Source organism: Myotis yumanensis, unplaced genomic scaffold, assembly GCF_028538775.1.
Source record: "Myotis yumanensis isolate MYYU_CA2020_CCGP unplaced genomic scaffold, mMyoYum1.0.hap1 SCAF_23, whole genome shotgun sequence".
Classification (NCBI taxonomy): domain Eukaryota; kingdom Metazoa; phylum Chordata; class Mammalia; order Chiroptera; family Vespertilionidae; genus Myotis; species Myotis yumanensis.
The window spans coordinates 10,420,763-10,443,608 of record NW_027223774.1 but is presented as its reverse complement, the minus strand read 5'-3'; the positions used below and the strand labels follow the sequence as shown (position 1 = coordinate 10,443,608).

Sequence of the window (22,846 nt, the reverse complement as noted above, 5' to 3'; positions counted from 1 at the left end):
CATTGCAACTGGTGATGGCTGCTTTTCTGGGCCTGGAACTGAAATACAACTGAGGCCTAGATGTCACTTCTAGGAAGGTGACCTTCTGTGTCTGCTGTAAATTGCTCCACCAGTTTGTCCCGCTATCTGTCTTTCCCCATCCGCTTGCCAAGGAATTTTCCTAGTTTCTTACTATCCTGCCTCACAAAGAGGAAATAGGTACAATTTTGCTTCCACATGCATAGCCTGCATCTAGGAGAACATACAAGAAGCTACTAAGAGTGGTAGCCCTGTGGGAGGACAACTGTGGGCTGGGAGAACTTCCACAGCTCTCATGACCAATTCCCCACAGTGCAGTTATTAATGGTCAAATCCACATTAAATAAAATGAGGCCTATTCTCTTTTTGGAAAACGGGTTCCATTTTCTGATCTCTCCGGGAATGAGGCATTTTTCCCCCAAGTTCATCTGAGCCTCAGGTTGACACCATGGAAATTAACCCTTTTCCCATTTACTGCTCTGTGTTTCAGTTTTTTTCTGAAAAATGTCCCACCTATCTGGGCCTCTTTTTTGTCCTCCCTGGAAAAATTGGCTTCAGCCTCATCTTCAGAGAAACATAAAAAAATAAAATAAAAGAGGCCGTTGCTGGGTAGCTCAGTTAGGTCATCATTCCGATACACCTAGGTTTCAGGTTCGATCCTAATCAGGGCACATTCAAGATCAACCAATGATATATAAATAAGTGGAACAACAAATCAATGATATTCTCTCTCTCCCTTCCTCTTTCTCTAAAAAAAAATCCATAAAAAAACAAAGTAAACAAATAAATAAATATTTCAGTGAAGGATAACACTGCTTGAGAAAAATGCACAAATTAATAGGTTATCAGAAAGTGAGCGCTTTTCCTGTGGGAGCCGCTGGGTAGAGAGGAGTGTGGCTTTCTCCTCTCCCCGCCATGGCATGTGCTCATGTACTCTGAAAAGGGGGAAACATCTGGCAAAAATGTCACTTCCCTGCTGTGTCCAAGGCTCCCATTCGACCAGATATTGTAAATTTTGTTCACACCAACTTGCGCAGAAACAATAGACAGCCCTTTGCTGCCAATGAATTGGCAGGTCATCAAACCAAGTGCTGTGGCTCGAATTCCCAGAGTCCGAGGTGGTGGAACTCATCAGTCTGGCCAGGGTGCTTTTGGAAATATGTGTCTTGGGGGCCGCATGTTTGCACTAACCAAAACCTGGAGCCGTTGGCACTGCAGAGTAAACACAACACAGAAACCATATGCCATCTGCTCTGCCCTCGCTGCCTCAGCCTTCCCAGCACTGGTCATGTCGAAAGGTCATCCTATTGAGGAAGTTCCTGAACTTCCTCTGGTGGTTGAAGATAAAGTTGAAGGCTACAAGAAAACCAAAGAGACTGTTTTGCTTCTTAAGAAACTTAGGGCCTGGAATGATATAAAAAAGGTCTACGCCTCTCAGCAAATGAGGGCTGGCAAGGGCAAAATGAGAAACTGTCGTCTTATCCAGCGCAGGGGACCTTGTATCATCTATAACGAGGACAACGGTATCATCAAAGCCTTCAGAAACATCCCTGGAATTACTCTGCTTAATGTCATCAAACTGAACATTTTGAATCTTGCACCTGGAGGGCATGTGGGCCGTTTCTGCATTCGGACTGAAAGTGCTTTCCGCAAGTTAGATGAGCTGTATGGCACCTGGCGTAGAGTTGCCTCCCTCAAGAGTAACGACAACCTTCCCATGCCCAGGATGCTCAATGCAGACCTGAGCAGAATCTTGAAAAGCTCAGAGATCCAAAGAGCCCTCCGAGCACCAGACAAGAAGATTCGCTGCGAAGTCCTGAAGAAGAATCCACTGAGAAGCCTGAGAATCATGTGGAAGCCAAACCCATATGCAAAGACCACGCGCAAACACCATTCTTCGTCAGGCCAAGAACCACAAGCTTCGGGCGGATAAAGCAGCAGCAGCACTAGGAGCCAAATCAGATGACAAGGGGGTTCAGGCCAGAAGCCTGTGGCAGGGAAGAAAGGAAAGAAGGCTGTTGGCCTTAAGAAGCAGAAGAAGCCTTTGGTGGGGATAAGGCTGCAGCTACCAAGAAACCAGCAGCTGAGAAGAAGCCCGCAGAAAAGAAACCCACCACAGAAGAAAAGAAGCCGGTGGCATAAACTTACATTTGTTTATTCCATAACGGTCAAATCACTTTGGACAGCTAATTTTGAATAGAAATATGATCAAAGGCAATGAGGAAAAAAAAAGAAAGTGAGCACAGAATATTTCCAGCAACACCGAAGCTCCCTCATGGGAGCTTCCATTCTCGACCAAAGGTAATCATTACCCTGCTTTCTAATACTACAGGTTTGTTTTGCCTGGGTTTGAACTTTACATGCGTAGAATCATAGACAGTGTCTTCCTTTGTGTTCGCTTTCTTTCATTCACCATTGTATGTAAGAGTCATCCCTCGTGCCTTAGCAATGGTCTGTCTGTGTTCTGATGTCGGTGTCGTTAGCCATTACATGATATAGCACCATTAATCTATCCAGTCTCATTGATGTGAGTCTAGATTGGTTCTGGTTTGGATTATTACAATGATGCTATGAACATTCTTGTGCCTGTCTTCTGACACACACAACTATATGTACATTTCTGTTGGTATATTCCTATGAGTGGAATTTCTAGGCCATGGAGGAGGCATTTGCTTAAATTTAGTAGATAATGCTTAATAGATTTCCAAAGTTATTTTACTTCATATCCTCACCAAAACTTAGCCGTGTCTGTCTTTTCATTTTAGCCACGTGAATTGGTATGTAGATGAAGATCATTGTGGGCCTGTATTTTCCTCATAACCAGAGGAAATGAACACATTTTCCATTCATTATGGTCCACTTTATTTTATTTATTTCCCATACCCACCCAACTAGGTATTAAACTTAAAAACTAGGTATGTGCCCTGATCCAGAATCAAACCCGAAACTTTTTGGTGTACTGGACAAGGCTCCCAGCAACTGAGCCACCTGGCCAGGACATTATAACCTACTGTAAATCTCCCCTGACCCTCTGTTATATTGTAGAGATTATATCTATGTAGAGATTATACACAGATTTTGTTAGACATTTTTCCCTCCTAAAGTATTTGATATTATTATTGATTGTGTCAGTTTTTTTCAAATTTGTTTCCTGTTTGTGGCTGGAGTATAATAAAAAAAAAATATGTTCTTGTTGACTTATATCCAGGAACCTTGTCAAATTTTCTCATTACTGTTAAATAATTATGCATCTATAAATTCTTTTGAGTTTTCTACCTAAACAGTCATGTCATTTGTAAAAAAATGATAGTGGTAGTTCTTTATCTTTCTTTCTAATTCATATACCCTTTACTTCCTTTTCTTTCTTGATTGCATCTTTATTTTTTTTATTTTTTTTAATATATATTTTATTGATTTTTTTACAGAGAGGAAGGGAGAGGGATAGAGAGTTAGAAACATCGATGAGAAACACCAATCAGCTGCCTCCTGCACACTCCCCACTGGGGATGTGCCCGCAACCAAGGTACATGCCCTTGACTGGAATCGAACCTGGGACCCTTGAGTCCGCAGGCAGATGCTCTATCCACTGAGCCAAACCGGTTAGGGCTTGATTGCATCTTTATTTCCTTACTAGAGGCTCGGTGCAAGAATTTGTGTACTGGTGGGGTTCAGCCGACACACCCACATTGGGGCCTATCAGGCTGGGCTGGCCAGCGGGGAGGGGATGAGGGAGGTTGGCAGCTGGTCCACCCTGAGCAGGGTGTGTGGGGTCTATCGGGGGTGGGGCCAGCTGGGGGGGGGGGAACTCCGGGGTCAAGGGGACAATTTGCATATTACACTTTTGTTATATAGGATTGAATGGACCTTTACTATAGTGTTGAAAGAAGTGGTGAGAACTAGATGATTGTCTCATTCCCAGTAACAGAAGAAAATCTTTCAACATTTCAACATCAAACATAATGTTTCCTACAGGATTATTCTGCAGATACCCTTCATCAAATTAAGGAATTCACTCTCTTCCTCATTTCTTTTCCTTCCTTCCTTCCTTCCTTCCTTCCTTCCTTCCTTCCTTCCTTCCTTCCTTCCTTTCTTCCTTCCTTCCTTCCTTCTTTTCTTTCTTTCTCTTTCTTTCTTTGTTAACCTTCACCTGAAGATAGTTTTTCCATTACTTTTTAGGAGTGAAAGGGAGGGGTGGAGGTGGAGGGAGGGAGAGAGAGAGAAAAAAAAAACTTGGAGGTGAGAAAGACACATCCATTGGTTGCCTCCCACACCCACCCTGACCAGACCTGTAACCGAGGTACGTGCCCTTGATCAGGAACCGAACCCCAGATTCTTTGTTGCACAGGCAGACTCTTCGATGAACTGAGTCACACTATCCAGGACCCTCATTTCTTTTTTATTTTTATTTATTGACTTTAGAGAGAGAAAGGGAGAAAGAGAGGCATATCAAGTTGTTGTTTCACTTGTTTATGCATTTCTTCATTGGTTGCTTCTCTTTTTTTGTATAGTCACTTTATTATTTACTTAAAATTTCATTAGATATGCATTACATTATTGTTGTGTTTCTTTAACTGGACGTGGCTTTATTAACTTTTTTTATTTTTCTTTCCAGGATGGCAAAGAAAACTAACTCCGTTGAAACTTCAGGGAGGAAAGTAGGTAAGCACACGTAATGACAGAACTGGAACACCTCCCAAATGCCAGGGCTGACATCACAATATCTCACAGCAACATCTGCAGCCACAAGTGGTTTCCGATGAGCCCAGTCCGTCAGTGTCCACTTCCCCAAAGGCCTCTTCTCGATCCTGTGTGAAATATGCCACCAGAGAGAAACCCACAGTTGAAAACTCCATGGGAACCAGTGCTGGGGTAGGGCCATCAGAACTGGAACCGGTGAGGTGCAGGAGGCTCAACGTGGAACACTTGTGAGAGGCGGGAAAAGGAACCATTTTCCATTTGGTTGCTTCTTGTATGCACCCTGACCAGGAATGGAAGTGGCTACCTTTCAGTGCACTGGACAATGCCCAACTAACTAAGCCACTCGGGCCAGAACAAATTTTTCTTTATTTTAATGTTGTTGCCAGGCATTTTACACCAAAGTTATGCAGGTCTCATGAAATAAAATGAGAAATGCTTGTTCTCTTTCAAGGCCCTGAACATTTTTTTCAGACCAACGTAATTTCCTTCTTCTTTTTTTTTAAATATATTTTTATTTGATTTCAGAGAGAAGGGGAGGGAGAGAGAGATGGAAACATCAACGATGAAAGAGAATCAGTGATCGGCTGCCTCCTGCACGCCCCCTACTGGGGCTTGAGCCCGCAACCCAGGCATGTGCCCTTGACCAGAATCAAACCCGGGACCCTTCAGTGTGCAGGCCAACACTCTATCCACTGAGCCAAACTGGCTAGGGCTGTAATTTCTTTTTTAATTGTTATGTGAAAGTCTTTGAGGAAGCCAAATGGTCATGGAGTGTTCTTTGTGTGAAAATTTTTAATTATGGATTACTCTTTGCTAATAGATTTCCTGTTTTGTGTGTGTGTTTGCTTTGGGTAATTGTATTTTGATTAGTTATATTTTGCTAGAAATTTGTCATCTAAATTTTCAAATTTCTTGGCATATAATTGTCCATAGCATTCTCTTACCATCCTTAATGTCTCTAATGTAGGATCTTTAGTAATGTCCTCTTTTTCTTTCTTTTTTTAAAAAACTTCAATCTTTTTTATTATAACTTTATTCTCTTTTTCATTCTTAATGTTGGCTTTGGGGGAGCTATTGATTTTATTTAGCTTTTAACAAAACATGTCTTGGTTTTTTCTACTGTACATTTTTTTATTTTCTCAATTTCTGTTCTCATCTTTATTTTTTCTTCCCTCTCTCCTAATTTCTTGAGATGATGTTTAAAATGGTTGATTTTAGTCTTTCTTCTTATCTGACATCTGTGATATCACTTAATGCTATAGATACATGAAATGGAAGTTGGAATATTATGAACAAACATATGCCAATAAACTTGACAAGTTAAAGAGAAACAAGTTCCGTGAGAGATACAACTTTCTTCAGCTGGTTGAAGCATTGTGGGGTTTGAGTCCTGCTCAGGGCGCATGCCCAGATTGGGGGTTTGATCCCAGGTGGTAGGCGATTGATATTTCTCTTTCGCAGCTCTCTCTCTCTCTCTCTCCCTCTCCCTCTCTCTCCCTTCCTCTAAAAATGTTTTCAAAAATAATACAAGATGAACAATTGTATAGCTGGTCCATGAATTAAATACATAATCAACCTCACTACAGACAACTCCTGGCACCTGCTTGCCCTTTCTTCCCCTGCCTACTACTGTTCCTCCTTGGAAGGCATTTTCCCCTCCGGCCCCCCATCTGGGCTTCCCTCTCATCCACTCCATATTGTGAGTGTACTGAAAGTTGCACCTCTGAAGTCACCAAACAGGAGCTGCCCTCAAGGATGGTGGCCACAAGGTCATTCCATTCTCACCTCTGGGCCCGAGACGCCCAGAAAGCTGGGACTGGATTCTGGTTTGTCTTGGGAAAGTCACCTAACCCCTCCGGACCCATAAAATAGGGGACAGGGAGATGGCCCCTCCCTCATGAGGTGTCTGAAGAGGCAGAGAGAAATGACAAGTACTCACTAACAGTGCCTGGCACGTGTCAAGGGCTTGATATTTTTCTTACTGTGTGTCCCAGGTGGGATTTCACCTGGAGGGGGTGGGAGTGGGTGGGCAAGTATCTGATGGGGAAAACTCGGATGTCTCTGCGAAGCCCCTCCCCCGTGGGTCTGGAGTCTGAACCCAATCCCCGCTAATTCCCTGTGGTGCGCTGAGGCTGGGCCCTCTCCTAAGAGGATTAGAGCGTTTGCTGAATTAGTGCTGTTCTGGGAGAGGGAACAGCCAGGGGCAGTCTCAGAGATCAGGGAGGGACACGGGGGAGGAGGAAGAAGAGGGGTGAGGGGAGAGATGGAGAGAGGAAAAGAAAGCAGAGAAATACTCAGGCCTGTAGTGAGGCCAGGAAGGAAGAACCCGGGAAGAGAGAAGCAGGAGTGAAAGGCAGGACCAAAAATCGGGGAGGCGGGGGGGGGAGGGGGGGGAATTGCCAGGAAGGGCTGCATCCCAACAAGATACACAGAAATCCCAGTTCTACCTCTTCCTAGTTGTGGACTTTGGGCAGGTTACCTACCTGCCTTGCCTCTGCCTCAGTTTCTCATCTGGGAAATGGGAATAATAAGAACATACATCAGAAAAAAAAAAAAGAACATACATCTGAATATAACAGCATGTCTGGTGGGCTGTGCTGAGAATTAGGAGTTAGGATTGGCTTTCACCTGGGTCTGGAAAACAGCTCAGTACGTTTTTCGTTTTTCCTTTTTGTTTTTAAATATATTTTCATTGGTTGCAGAGAGGGGGGAAAGGGAGGGAGAGATAGAAACATCAATGATGAGAGAGAATCATTAATCGGCTGCCTCCTGCACACCCCCCATTGGAAATCGAGCCCAAAACTTGGGCGTGTGCCTTTGACTGGAATCGAACCTGGGACCCTTTAGTCCGCAGGCTGACGCTCTATCTACTGAGCCCAAACCAGGTGGGGCTTTCTTTCTTTTCTTTTCCATTGATTTACTGAGGTGTACTATATATACTATACAATCCACCCATTTGCCCAGCCGGTGTGGCTCAGTGGTTGAGCATTGACCTATGAAACCAGGAGGTCACGGTTTGATTCCCAGTTAGAGCACATGCCCGGGTTGCAGGCTCGATCCCCAGTAGGGGATGTGCAGGAGGCAGCGAAGCAATGTTTCTCTCTCATCATTGATGTTTCTATCTCTCTCCCTCTCCCTTCCTCTCTGAAATCTATAAAATAAATATTAAAAATAAAATAAAAACAAAATCCACCCATTTGAAGCATAAAGCTTGGAGGGTTTGGGCAGTTGCAGACAGTCATGGAAGCACTCCCATAATCAAGATATAGAACAGCGGTTCTCAACCTGTGGGTCGCGACCCCTTTGTCAGTCGAACAACCCTTTCACAGGGGTCGCCTAAGACCATCCTGCATATCAGATATTTACATGACGATTCATCACAGTAGCAACATTACAGTGATGAAGTAGCAACGAAAATAATTTTATGGTTGGGTCACCATGTGAGGAACTGTATTTAAAGGGCCAGAAGGTTGAGAACCACCAATATAGGACATTTCTAGCCCCTGAAGATTCCTGTGTGGTGACTCCTGCTTGCTGATCCTCAGCTCCCAGCAACCACTGTTGGCTCCCTGCCACTGCAGCTCCCCCTTTTCTAGAATTTCATGTACATGGAATCACACGGCATGGACCGCTTTTCACCGTGTTGTTCTGTTGGCCAGTTCATTGGTTTTTATTGGTGAGAAATATTCCATTGCCTGCATGCACCTCGGTTGGTTTATCCACTTGCCTGTGGACGGGCATTCGGCTGGTCTCCGGTTTGAGGCCGTTATGCATGAAGCTGCCATGAATGGCGCAAGTACAAGTTCAGTAAAAAAAATAAAAATAAAAAACAATGTCAGGTTAAGGTAAACATTTAGACTTGGCTTGGGGTGGCGAACACACAATTCAGTCTACAGTTGATGTGTTGTAGAATCACACACCTGAAACCTGTGTGATTTTGTTAATCAGTGTCGCCCCAATAAATTCAACAAAAAGAGAGGAAAGATAAACATTTAGCATGATGTTTTCAAGGCCCATCCATGTTGTCAGAGCTTCATTTCTTCCCCGCCCCCCATTGATTTTTAGAGAGAGTGGAAGAGAGGAAGGGAGGGAGGGAGGGAGGGGGAGAGGGAAAGAGAGAGAAACATCAATGTGAGAGAGACACATGGGTTGGTTGCCTCCCAAATCTGCAACCCAGGTATGTGCCCTTGACCAGAAATCGAACCCAAGGCCCTTCGGTGCACAGGCCAATACTCTAACCACTTAGCAACACCGGCCAGGGAAGAATTTCTTTTAGAGGCTGAATAATAGTCCATTGTCTGGATCTACCACATTTGTTAATCCATTGTTGACTTGAAGGTTGTGTTTGTTTCCATATATTTTTTGTCTGTACACGTTTTTGTTCAAATACCTGTTTTCAATTCTTTGGGGTGAAATTGCTGGGTCACTATCTTATTTCGACCTTTTTTGTCACCCAAATAGAAGCCTTGTACCCATTAAGCAGTCTCGCCCCTCCCCCTCCCGCAACCCCAGGCAACCACTAATCTGCTTTTTATCTCTATGGATTTGCCTGTTCTGGACATTTCATATTAACGGAATCCTATAATATGTAGCCTTTTGTGTCTGGCTTCTTCTGTGAATGCACTTAATGCCACTGAATGGCACACTTCAAAATGGTAAATTTTATGGAATGTGTATTTTAACCACAAAAAGAAATGGCTATATATTGGCCTGTTAGCATGCACCAGTCTTCAGGACCACCTGCGGAATATAACAATCTCATTGAATTCTCTCAAGGTAGGTCTTCTCGATGCCCCATGTGGGGAAACTGAGGCTGGGAACTGAGGCTGAAAATGAATCACCCGAGGTCATGTGACCAGCAGTCTGTCTCATCCCCATCGATCCTGTGTTCCGCCCACATGGGACTCAGCAACTGAGAGGGACAGGAGCAGCGAAAGATGACAGAGGCGGGGGAGCAGAAAGGCAGAGGCAAAGGGAATGAGAAGAAGGAGAGAGAAGGAAGAAGACAGAAATACAGCAAAAAGAAACGGACTGGGGAGCCCAGGAGACAGTCCAGATGAAGTGAGATAGAGAAAACAAGAGATTGGAGAGAAATGGTGGGAAGTGAAAGTGATCCAAGAACAAGAGATGGAAGGAGAAAGGTGTAGGATGAAGCCACGGAGGTTGAGGGGGAGGCTTCATTCCCTGGGCCACTGAGGCAGGAAGCATGGGAGGCCCAGCGAGGCCCTGGCAGGTGGAGGCTGGTCATCTGGAGCCCATGTCCCTGCTTCACTGGCTTTAGGGACATGGCAAGGAAAAGACGGAGGAAGCACATGGACGGGCCTCCAGAGACAGAAGGTGGGGGGAGAGGGCATGGACAGAGCGACCCTGTTTCTACCTTTTCGGCCTGCCCTTCCATGGAAATTTAAAAAATCACCCAGACGTTAAGTGAATTCAACATTTTAATCATTTTCACTCCGAGAGGGGCCAGGGAAGGGGGATCTAGAGTTCCGGGGAGCGGGAAAGGGGAGGACAGAGGCCCTGGGGTCCCTTCCTTCCGTCCCCACTTCCCTTGTCACTCTTCCCAGTTTTGGAAAGTAGATGCTTTGACATGGACAACTGGAGAGCCAAAGGCTAGCCCAGGAACCTCCTGAACAAATCTATCCTGACTCTTTCCAAGTCCTGGAGAAGTCTTGAAAGACCCCCAGATAGGGATGCATGTGTCCCCAGCCCCTGTTGCCCTCCAGCCTCCTTCAGAACATCGTGTCCATCCACCAAGCCCTCCTCGAACCCTCTTATCACGCTGCCTTTGAATTGTTTGCACAGACACGCCTTCCCCGTGGATGAGGAACTCAGTCCTGTTTACGCCCAAGATCCCAGCCTCCCGCACAGAGCCTGGGGGTGTCTACAAAATGAATAACGAACACTGCGTTCTGGTCCCCACTTGGGCACCGATCCAGAGCACAATGTCGCCTCTGCCAGTCCCTCCGCTGTGAATTTTGTCTGGATCCCCCATCCTGCACCCCAACATGTGCCATCCTCCTCTGCTTATCAGGGTCCCACTCTGGATCCTGAGCCTCTCCCGGGCTTCATGTCCCAGAGCCCAGCAGCGCCCAGCCCCACAGAGGTGACCAAGTGTTGTGTTGAGTAAAACATTTCCGTGGGCTCTAGTGATCACACTGTGCCCCTCGGGGGTTCAGGCTTAGGGACCTCTCTTGGCCTGTACCCAGGAAAACCATCTGATGCCTCCCAGCCTCTCTTCACACCTTGGCTTCCTCCTGATCCCTCTTCCTGCTCTGGGGGCCTGGAGCCAGTTCCTACCGGGTCATGAGCACAGATTACACACATCTCTTCCCAGCCCTGAGTTCAGTGACCTCAGATTCGTGCCTTGAACTCAGCCATAGCGGGAGGATTTACACCACAGAAATTGGCAAACGCTACCAATCAGGGCTCTTCCTCTTCCTGGAGAGCAAGTTGTCCGCCATCTCCCAGCGTACCACGGCCTCCCACCCCACTCTCTTTCACCGCGTACCTGGCGAAACCCACGAGTGAAAGGCTCCTGGCTCCTGCCTCCCCTGAGCTCGAAATGAAAGAAGTCAGATGAGGAGGAAGAGGCCAGAGCACCAAACTTCCAAGAGTGTCAAAATGCCCGACTCTTCCCTAAAATTCTCACGGTGCTCTTCTCTTTGCTGTGGGTCGAATTATGTTGAAAGAAATATGGCGTTGCCCCAGGGGAAACATCCTCAGGCCAAGCACTGTTGTCCAGTCCCACAGTCGAAACTGCAAGCGAACAGTCTAAAAGAGGAATTGTCTATTTTAAATGTGGGCATTCCTCCAAATCCGGTTCTCACCCCACCCCTACTTTTGTGTATTTATAGGTCGGGAAGCCTGTCCACCTCTTTTTCTCTATGAAATCCCCACAATTAGGGCTGGTCCACCCCTTGAAACTACCCCAGTTCCTCCCATGTTTGGGTGAACTTCACCTTTAGACAACCCTAAACCAAAAGGAAAAAATATACTAGTAGACATGGAGCAGGCAGCTTGCCTTCCATTCTCCTACCAAGTGTGTCCATTCCCAATGTCCAAATGAATGAATGACCGAACGATGAAGTATCTTTAAGAAGAAACTAAGAAATAGATACTAGATACATAGCAGACAGGCCCCTGTACCCACCATGTAACTGTCATTTGTAAAGTGGGTTATCATAGACAAATACATGGCCTAAGGTTCCACGATGGGGCCTCTTAAAGTCTATCTTTGCAAGTTCTAGAAGGATCGCCAGCCAGGTGCTAAAGAAGAGTTTAAAATGGAAAGTTAGGGAATCAAACCTCCCCACTGGTTTGTTCAAGGGCATCTCGATTGCAACCTAAACATTACCCCCAGATCAACTGTGAGTTTGGTTTCGTGTCATCTCGGGGCCAGTTCTCAGTGCCAGTTTCTGGAGTCTGGGGCTCATGTTTGAAAATGCCAGTTAGAATCGGTGTGAGGTGGTGCTGGGTTGAGAGAGTTACTGAGCCCTGCTGAAGGAGCCCCTCTCCCAGGGAGGAAAGGGGTGGACTGTATTGTGTTAAGGTGCTCAGGGAGTCAAAGTGGCCACAGCCTTTGGCAGGATGGCTGGCTCCTGCTGCTTTCTCAGAGCTGCCGTCCAAGTACCTAAGCTTCAGGGAGGAGACTTAAACAAGAGGTGGAGAAGTCGCTTCTATAAGATCTGAAACTTCCAGGCACTCTGATCTTTGTAGTCCAGAGGATCCATGGGGTTGTAGGCAAATTTCCAGGTGCCTGTAGGGTCCTTGAATTCCAAGCTGTCCATGGGGCTGTAGGCGCCATAGCTCTGGCCTGACAGGGAGGTGGGTGACTGGGCCAGGGAGGAGCCCATGGAGGGGCCGGAAAGGGGGCTGAGAGCCGGGCCCCCCAACTGGGGCACCATGGGAGAAAGATAGGGATCCAGGCCACTGAAGAAGGAGCTGGGAGACCCATAGGCTGAGGGGGAAGAGCAGAAAGCGGAGGCTGGGGCGTAGGTCATGGCGTAGGGTGCTGAGGTCAGAGAAGACCCCGAGGCCACTAGCCCAGCCCTCTGGGCCTCGGGCAAAGGGGACTCTGAGGCTGGACTCCAAATGGACACAGTGGCCACTCCCGTGGTGGGGGAGCCTGAGGGGCCAGGCAGAGGGGGGCTGTAGGAATCTGAGATGCCCAGGGGGTCAGGACAGACATCAGTGGAGGGCCTTGGGGATGTGCCCGCCTTCCTCTTGGCAGGACGAGCCTTGGCTTGCGCCCCTGGGGGCTGCTGCTGCTGTTTCTGCTGCTGCCGCTGCTGTCTGCACTTCGCCCTGCGGTTCTTGAACCAAACCTGGGGGGTAAGAAGAGAGCACGGGGCGGGGGGAGAGGGGGAGTAAGAAGAGTGCGGTGGGGGGGGGTGAGTGGGGAGGAGGCCCTCATGGTGCTCAGAAATGATGCTGCTCATTGGTGAGACACGCCAGAGTCCTACCTCTTCACTTTGCAGTCAGATATGGACCACTCCATCCATCCATCCATCCATCCATCCATCCATCCATCCATCCTTCCAACCACCCAACCATCCAACCATTCATACATACAACTGTACATATATACGTTCATACAAACACACATCTGCGCACCCATCCAGTCATTCATATGCACATAAATACATCCATCCATCCAATGCATACATACAGTCACACAGATATACATATAACTGTGCACACATATCCATCCAGTCACGTGCACATGCATACAATCATCCAAACACACATGTATATATTCATCCATTCAATCAGTTGATAAACATGCTCTAACCGTCTTCTACATCAGTGAAGCTGACATTCTAGCTGAGAGAGACAGGTTATAAACTGTAAGCCAGTAAATCGCATAGTATTTTAGAAGGCGATAAATACTATAGAAGAACCAATTGAGCAGCCTAAGGGGGAGCAGTAGAGTTGGCGGGAGGGGAAAATTGCAACTTTAAATCTGACCGTAGGTAGAGGTCTCACTGACTGACACAGTGACTTGATTGGCTGGTGAAGATCTTGAACAGGTGATGGGGAGTAGCCATTCCAGGGAGAGGGAACAGAGAGTGCAAAGGTCCTGAGGCAAGCGTGTGCTTGCAGGCGTGTTAGAGGGGGAACCGGGGCCAGTGGCTGGAGGGGAGTGGGAGGGGTAGGAGTGGGAGAGACAAGGCCAGTGACGGGGTGAGGACTTTAGGCCCCTTTATGACTGACGGTGGGGATCACTCTGGGACCTCTCCTTCCTCCCCTCACTCTGGGCCCCAGGAAGGGCTGGGAGGGGCCCAGGGAACAGAAATCCCACCTGAACCCTGGACTCCGGCAGATTGATTTTCAGGGCCACCTCCTCGCGGGCGTACACATCTGGGTACTGGGTCTTGGCAAACAGGGCCTCCAGCTCCTCCAGCTGGCTCCGGGTGAAGGTGGTCCGCTCCCGCCGCTGCTTTCTCGGGGCGCCTTGGGAAGGGGGGCGGGCAATGGAGCTCTCAGGTGACCGGGCCTCCCATTCTCTTCCTCAGCTGGTGTGAGGCCCTGAGGGTGCGTGGGACCCCAAGAAGCCCTTTCTGGGTGTTCATCTGACCTGCTAGACCTCCCTCTGCCTCCCTCTGACCCCCTTTTGCCTGTCATATTGGGGCTCATGCCTCACCCCGAGGAGAACTGGCTTTAGCCTTGCAGGGAGGTGTATGGATTTATTTTTTTGTCCCCGTTCCAAAATTCCTTAGGCACGAAGACATAACGCTGTGGATATCCAACCATTTCTCGCCCATCACGGTCCGTAATGTTCAATTTAATGGGGCAAAAAGCCCAGCTAACAAACAATGCCCCCAAATGGAGAGCTCACTTCCCTAACAGATTGGAATCCCGCCGGGTCCCCGGTCCAGATCGCTCCCCGCTCCCCGACCCCAGAAGGAACCACCGTCCTACATCCTAGGAATGTCCATAGGCTTCCCTCCAAGCCGCATGGAGTAGTGTTTGCATTTACGTGTGGGCCTGATGTCACCCCTGTGGGTGCCCATCGTCTTCCTGAGGGCAAGGGACCCCAGAGGCCCCAAAAGAGGGGGCCAGCCCGGGTGGCGGGGAGAAGGGCTGCACTCACTCGGATAGGACACGGCCTGGTGCATCAGATCCACGCTGGGGCCGCTCAGGGCCAAGGCGCTGACGGAATAGTGAGGCCCCGGGTTCATATACGCCATCATGGTCTTCGCGGACACTGGGGACCAGGTGAGTGGGCCTGCAAGAGAAGGGGTGGGTGGGGCTCCAACTCTCCCCTGCTACCTTGTGGTGACAGGAAGGCTTGGCTTCAAATCCTGCCTCAGTCTCTTTGCCTCGGTGCCTCAGTTTCCCCTCTATAAAAATGACCTGCTGCTAAGGGTCCCAAAGCTTCACTGAGCCCTGGCCGGTGTGGCTCGGTTGGTTGCAGCACCATCTTGTACACCGAAAGGTGGGGGGTTCCATTTCTGATCAGGGCACATACCCAGGTTTTGGGCTATTCCCCAGGTTTCGGGGTACGTGCAGGAGGCAATCGATCCGTTTCTCTCTCTCTCTCTCCTTTCCTCTATTTAAAATAAATTTTAAAACATTCTGGTGTCCTGGCTGGTGTGCCAAGTGGTTAGAGCGTTGGTCCTATGCACCCAAGTGTTGTAGGTTGCTCCCCAGCCCTGGTTGAGGCGTGTGTGGGAGGCAACCAATCTATGTGTCTCTCTCTCACATCAATGTTTCTCTCTCTTTCATTCTCACTAAAAGTCAATGGGAAAAATGTCCTCAGGTGAGGACTAACAACAAAAAATACTGGTAAAACCAATTAAAAAAAAAAGTGTCACCAAGACTGTGTGTAGGGCAGAGCTGAAGCTGTGAACAGACACCATAAATAAAAGTTCTTCTTCCTACTCTGTCCTTTAAAAAGTCTGACCCTGCCCTCTCCCTCACCAAAACCTTTCCTTCTAGGACCCCGGAAAAGATGTCCAGCCTCACGCAAACCAGGGAGACCAGGTGGCCAGCTGTCCCGGTCGCGTGGGACACAGGTTTCTGGAGATGTGGGGCGCCCAGAATCAACCCAAAGATTCCCAGACCAGCTGCGTGTCACCCTGAGGGAAGGCCACATTAAAGCACCAGGTATTGCTCTTCCACGCCCACGTCTTAGGCATGTATTGGGTGGGTGAATATATCTGTGTGTGTATGAGGTGAGATAGATGGATGTAGGGATGGGTATGTATGTGTTTGTATGAGTGTATGTATGTGCAATTGTATGTATCGAATGGTTAGGTGGATGCATAACTATGTTTACCTCTGTTCCTTGAATTCACCTCAGAAATAGTTGGTCCCTAATGACTTAAATAAACCTTTCACCTGTGTTTATTACATATGTGTCTGAAAGATTTTGAAATATTTTTAAATTACAATTTGAAAATAGGGATGAGTGTGTGTATATTTTAGAGAACATATACTACCATATTAAATATAATGTAAATTACATAAGATATACATATACAATATATATATTCAAAAATATGGTTCTGAGCAGTACGTATAACATGCTACCATTTGTGATTTTATTATCCTATATAATAAAAGCCTAATATGTTAAGTATCCGGTCGTCCATTCAACCAATCAAAGCATAATATGCTAATGATATGCTAAGGTTGCTCAACTGCTCACTATGATGTGCACTGACCACCAGGGGGCAGATACTCTGACCAGTAGGTTAGCTTGCTCCTGGGGTACGGCTGATCGGGACTGAGCGAGATGGGCTGGACACACCCTGGAGCCCTCCCACAGTCCCTCCTCAGCCCCAATTGTGCACTGGTGGGGTCCCTCAGCCTGGACTGCGCCCTCTCACAATCCGGGACCCCTCAGGGGATGTCAGAGAGCCGGTTGTGGCCAGATCCCACAGGCCAGGCTGAGGGACCCCACTGGTGCATGAATTCATGCACTGGACCTCTAGTTTTATTATATTTTAAAAAACTTGAAAAAAATGTTCTTTTTTTGGGAAAAAATTTGAACTACAGTTGACATTCAATATATTAGTTTCAGGTGTACAGCATATCATTTGTGATTTTTTAAATCCTTAGTCAAACATATGTTTATTGATTTGAGACAGAGAGGAAGAGAGAGAGAGAGAGAGAGAGAGAGAGAGAGAGAGAAATGTGAAAGAGAAACATCCATTGGTTGCCTCCCATATGCCCCTGACCAGGAATCGAACCCACAACTTAGGTGTGTGCTCTGACCAGGAATCAAACCTGCAACCTTTCCGTGTACAGGACGATGCTCCAACCCACTGAGCCACCAGCCAGGACTGGATAACTTTTTAGCCAATATATACATGTAACCTTTTCAAAAACAAAAGCAACCATAAACTTAAAAAAAACAAAACAACAAAAGCAAATAAAGGAAAAAACCATGAGAACCTTTCCATAGGCCTTTAATGCCCTTGTTAAGTTTACCTCGCAACTTCCCAGGGACAGCACGTGCTGTTCCCTGAACCAGGAATGCCAGTCCCCAGTTCAAAGTCCCCTCAGTAGCGAACCCCTCCTGCTCTCATTTCAGCTCAAGCATAACCTCTTAGGAAGGGGCCACCTGACACCTTCAGCTGGATGTTACCCTCTCTCTCTCTCTCTCTCTCTCTCTCTCTCTCACACACACACACACACACACACACACACACACGGGCCCATTTCTCTCCTGCTCCTCAGAACTTTGCACGTATTAAGTAGAACACACAGACATTTGTCTACCCATCTGTCTCCCCCAACTCTGTCAACTACCCGAGTGCAAGGACGAGATATATTTCTGTCCCTGCTGTGTTCCCAGCACCCCCGATAAATATACACATTTTAAATATGGAACGCTTTACGAATTTGCGAGTCTCATCCTTGCGCAGGGGCCATGCTGACCTCTGTATCGTTCCAATGTTAGTATATGTGCTGCCGAAGCAGAGCGAGCACGCCAATAAATATTGGAAAAGCAAGTGCATTCACCCGGCTCTGAGAATGAGGGGTGCAACAAGAAACAAGACACACAGCCTCTCTGTTCTCATGGGAGTGAACTTCCAGGTTCCAGTCAGATAAACGGGCAGTGAACAAGGAAGTAGATTTGATTTTTTTTTCCCCTCAGAAAATCAAAACGCTTTCAGAGAGTTTCAAGAACTCCGAGGAAAACTAATCAGGGGTGATATCATAATGGCGGCTGTGGGTGAGGGTGAGGCATCTAATTCAGATCAGGGAAGACCTCTCCGTAAGGGGGTGACCTTGGAGCTGCCAAGGGAAGGACTCCATGCCAGCCATGGCCAGATCTCAGGGCCCACGCTGTTCCAGGCAGAGGGAACAGCAGGCGCAAAGGCCTGGAGGCTGGGATCGGTTCTCTTTCTTGTTGGAGGAGAAACAAGGTGTGCAGCGTGACTATAAGGAGCAATCAAGAGGGAACATGGACTAAGGTTACGTAGAACCTGATAGGAAGGTCCTGGGGGAGAGGGGCTCAGTGCTGGTAATAGTAACAGCAGAAACAGTAACATCCTATATAATAAAAGGGTAATATGCAAATTGACCCTAACAGCAGAATGACCAGGAACAACTGGTTGCTATGACGTGCACTGACCACCAGGGGGCAGACGCTCAACGCAAAAGCTGCCCCCTGGTGGTCAGTGCACTCCCACAGGGGGAGCTCCGTTCAGCCACAAGCCAGGCTGATGGCTGAAAGCGCAGCAGCCGTGGCAGGAGCCTCTCCCACCTGCGCAGCAGCGCTAAGGATGTCCGACTAAAGATCCCCCGGGGAGTGGGCCTAAACCAGCAGGTGGACATCCCCCGAGGGGTCCCGGACTGCGAGAGGGTCCAGGCTGGGCTGAGGGACACACCCTGAGTGCATGAACTTTTGTGCACTGAGCCTCTAGTTAAGTCATAAGGATCTATTGGTGTCCTAGCAGCACCCAATCATCTTCACCCAATGATGATTGGTCTTCACGCCCTTGAACTGTCCTTCCCACTGAGCAGGGCTGATGTGTGCAAGTAACAGGCTGTCAGAAATGACAGTGAGACTTCGCAACTGTCTCCTTCCCCGGAGGGCGCTCAAGCCACCTGTAGGGAGGTCTGAGCAGCCAGGAACCGAGGCCTCCTGCCAACAGCCATGGGAACGAGCCCCCAGTCAAGCCCTCAAACACGCAGCCCTGGTGGGACTCTGAACACGGCGGCCTGAGTCACCCGAGCCAGAACCAGGCAGCCCCACTGCTCCTGGACTCCTGTCCCTCAGAATCTGTGGGACATCATAAACCTTTACCGTCTTAAGCTTCAAGGCTTGGGGTAGCTTGTTACACAGCCACAGATCACTCACACCCAAGCCTTCTCCTTGGAGATGCCACCAACTCCTCAGCACAACCCATCAAGGTAGAACCTGTATAACTAGGAACTCCCCATTTTACAGATGAGAACATCTGCAGGCTCAGGTGCCGGGACTCGCCCAGGCTATGTGTGGGGCCCTGGGATTCCTGGAGAATTCCTGACGGCCCTGTTCTCCCAGTCCCCTCCCTCCCCCACCACCCCTGCCCCTGGCTTCCCTGTGTCCTCTCTCTCTTCTCCAGGGAGCGATGATGTTCCATCGGAACCTCCGGAGAGAGTGGAAACATGGAGAATCATGAACGTGTCCAGCTCCGGACAATTTGCTGGGCCCAGAACAAGAGCAACTACTTCTAGCGTCTTCGCCCTGGAATCCTTGCCGGGCTATCGTGCCAGCGGCTGGCCTTCCGGAAAGCCTGGGATTCCATCCTGTGGGTAGGGAATGTGAGCCTCGCTCCCCATCAAGCATCTGATAATGATAATGACCTCCGGGACATAGGGTTTGCCCACTCCTCAGACAGCGGACAGGATTTGAGCCAAGAATAATAACAACAAGCCCTGGCCCGGTAGTTCAGTGGTTAGAGTGCCGCCCTGATACGCCAAGTTGTGGCTTCGAATCCTGGTCAGGGCACATACAAGAATCAGCCAACGAATGCATAACTAAGTGGAACTACCCAGCCGGCGTGGTTCAGTGGCTGATCATGGACCTATGAACCAAGAGGTCACGGTTCAATTCCCATCAAGGGCACATGCCTGGGTTTCGGGCTCGATCTCCAATGCGGGGGGGGGGCGTGCAGGAGGCAGCCAATCAATGATTCTCTCTCAGCATTGATGTTTCTATCTCTCTCTCTCTCTCTTCCTTCTCTGAAATCAATCTCTCTCTCTCTCTCTCTCTCTCTCTCTCTATATATATATATATATATATATTAACAAAATCCATGTTCCTCTCTCTTTCTCTCTCCCTTCTTCTCTCTCTAGTCAATACATAAAATATTCAAAATAATAATAACAACAAAAATAGTAGTGGACACTCATTGAAGACTCTGGGTTTGGCAGTGAGGCAGCCGATGCTCTCAGGATGTCGGGGCTGCTTCCCTCGGCGGCCACCCGGCCGGAGCCTGTGTCTGGCCTGAAGGAGCTCAGACACCAGCATTCGCCTTTTGTTAGAACTTACACCAGCCAGGCAGCAGCCCTGTGACCAGCCTGCCGGGTGACCTTCAAGGCCACGATGTTTCAGGATCCCAAAGAGTAGGAAGAGGGAGACCGTTGTCCCTGCCCTGGGGACCCACCTGCAGGTGCTCGGGGCTCCTGGGGTCCACCAGCCACTGGGTCCAGGCTCCTACCTGGGCAGGTGCTCTGACAGGTGCAGCCTGGAGGCTCACACCCACCTTGTGGGGACTCACGGATATCATCCCATTCTACAGGTGGGGAAACTGAGGCTGGGGGTGGGGAGGAAGGCCCCCCCGCCAGGTCCGGCAGCCACAACCAGGCGACCTCCAGTTGGGGTGCCCAACTGCTCGGACACTGCAGCCAGGGCCTCAGAACAAGACCTTGGGAACAATAATCCAGTGAAAACTTCGTTATCATCCCACGTCGCAGAGGGAGAAACAGGCTTAAAGGCGAGTCCCAGTCCCGTCTCGCACCGGTGGCAGAGCCAGGGCAGAGCCAGTGCCTGTCCCCTGAGCCTGCGCCCTCCTGATCACCAAGCTACGCGGCCTCTTAGGACACACCACCACCCCACGGAGCTCGGACGTCCAATTCTCCAACGAGAGAACTGAGGCTGAGTGTGGTTCTGCCCGTTCTCAAGGTCACACAAGGCGTGTCTGGCACAGCCGGGAACAGAACCCAGAGAGCTCAGGCGCCAGAGCCTTGCCCTTGACCTTCAAATCTACCCGGGATTCTCCCAAAGCAGGATGAGGCCAGTGACACGGGCTGGCCATGGCTCATCTGCCAGAGGCCCAGAGAGGGCACGTGAAGGGCCCAGGGCTGCACAGCGAGAAAGGGCAGGCTTCCCGCCCAGACCCAAGAGCTCCACGTCAGCCTCGGCAGGACTCCCCCAGCTCAGCCTCATTCCAGGTCCTCCTTCTTCAGATCTCCGTGGCCTGTGAGCTCCTCCATCCGTGGGACCAGGACTGGAGGCGCATGTGCCACCACCCGAGAGGGGACCTGGGAAAGCCAGAGCCTCTGGGCGCAGTGAGGTCCCCAGGTAATCAGTTCACCAGCACTGTGACCCCCAAATCGTCCCCTACCCAGGCCCCTTGGGCATTCATTCTCTCAGTCTCCCTTCCCTCCCTCCCTCCTGTAGCCCCGAAACCTTGGCCCTCTGTGTGTGGCCTCAATTCTACTTGTCACTCATCCATCTATTCAACAAATACTTGGGCATCTCCAGCACATGCCGGGCATGGGAGGGAACCCAGGTTCCGTGGACAAAAGCACAAAGGATAAGGAAGTTTCAAGCAGTGAGGAGTTTTTAAGAAAATACCACAGGGAGGTGTGCTGGGTGCTGTCAAGCGGGCGAGAGGCCCCAGCCCTGGGAACCGAGAGAGCTCGGTGGTGTCATTGCCCCTGACTCCTCCAGTGTCCCCAAGCCATGCCCCCACCCCTGCCCCATCCACCCTCATTCTCCCCTGCTGCAGTCACAACCCAGCGGGGGTCCCCCACCATCCGGTGGAACCTCTGTTCCACGTGGGATTCTGCCATCAGACACGGAAACAGTCTGGAATACAATGAGCCCGACTTCTGCCCGCGCCTGTCCCCTCTCTCACGCCCGTCCCCGTCCCCTCCGGTGCTCCCGCAGACACTCACCGTCAGGACGGGGGGACAGGGCCCACGTCCAGGACAACTGTGAGATGGCAGAGGCTGAAGGAGACGGATCCCCTCACATGGGGAGAATTTAAGCCCCGGCTGCCAGTGATGTCATTTGCCATGTGGCCTGGATCTCGGAGGGTAATCCTGGCCCGGGTGGGGGACTGGGCCCCGGGAGGTGACATTGGCTGGGAGGGGGAGGGGCACCCATCTGCCTAATCCCCTCCTCTCCCCACCATGACATCTTGGCAATTAGGGCTGAAGGGAAGCAGGGGGGGGGGGGGGGGCAGCTCCTGCCTGTGACCAGGCGCCCCCATTTCTCAGGAAAGTTCTTCCTTAGGACTCATTGGTGAAAGAGGAGGAAAATGCCGGGATTCCTGAGAGATTGTTTGAAAAATGAGGAAGCAGGGCTTTCTGGGGCCCTCTCCTGGGTGACCCCTTCTCTCCCAGCAGTCTGTCTGCCGATGAATTCAGCTCTGCTCTGCTCCATCGCTCTCTTGTTCTGCCTCTGTTTCCCCTTTTTGGCCTCAGCCCCCATCACTCTCATCTCTGACGTTCCTGTGTCTTCACCTCCAGACATGAACCCCTCACACTTGCTTGTTCTCTCTCTCCCTCCCTCCTTCCCTCCATGTCAGTGGTCTTTGTTTGGGGTCTCCGTGCCTCAGTTTCTCTTTTCTTTGGGCCTCAGATTATACCTCTGCCAATTCGCCTGTGTGTCCCTGTCTCTCATTCTCCATTTCTGTGTCTGTCCCTTATCTTTATCGGTTTTACCCTACATTCCTGTGTTGGTCTCTCTTGTTCTCTTTCTCTCCTTCTACTTTTCTCTCTGTGACTCCGTCTGTCTGTGTTTTGGTTTTGGCATCTGTGTATCTGTCTCCCTCAGCCTCTGTGTCTCTCTATGCCTGTCCACCTCTCCCTGTAACTCCAGTCCACCCTCAGTACCTCGATCCTTTTTTCTCCCACCTCTTAAGCTCCAATCTCTCTTCCTGTTTCTTTCTCTCTT

The 22,846-nt window shown here is 49.3% G+C and overlaps 1 protein-coding gene, 1 non-coding gene and 1 pseudogene across 2 annotated transcripts; 1 reads left to right on the top strand and 2 right to left on the bottom strand.

Moving 5' to 3' along the window:
• The first annotated feature begins 946 nt into the window (after window positions 1-946).
• Window positions 947-2,216, top strand: LOC138999727 (large ribosomal subunit protein uL4 pseudogene; annotated as a pseudogene).
• Window positions 2,217-12,395: 10,179 nt separating this feature from the next.
• LOC138999488 (cone-rod homeobox protein) lies at window positions 12,396-14,912 on the bottom strand. Its single transcript, XM_070401606.1, has 3 exons — window positions 14,813-14,912; window positions 14,021-14,172; window positions 12,396-13,043 (listed from the first exon to the last, which is right to left on the bottom strand). The coding sequence occupies exons 1-3, from the start codon at window positions 14,910-14,912 to the stop codon at window positions 12,396-12,398; spliced, it is 900 nt and encodes a 299-aa protein (XP_070257707.1).
• Window positions 14,913-17,547: 2,635 nt separating this feature from the next.
• LOC139000416 (U6 spliceosomal RNA) lies at window positions 17,548-17,658 on the bottom strand. The gene has a single exon (XR_011469593.1). It is a non-coding gene; the product is annotated as a U6 spliceosomal RNA (small nuclear RNA).
• Between the last annotated feature and the right edge of the window lie 5,188 nt (window positions 17,659-22,846).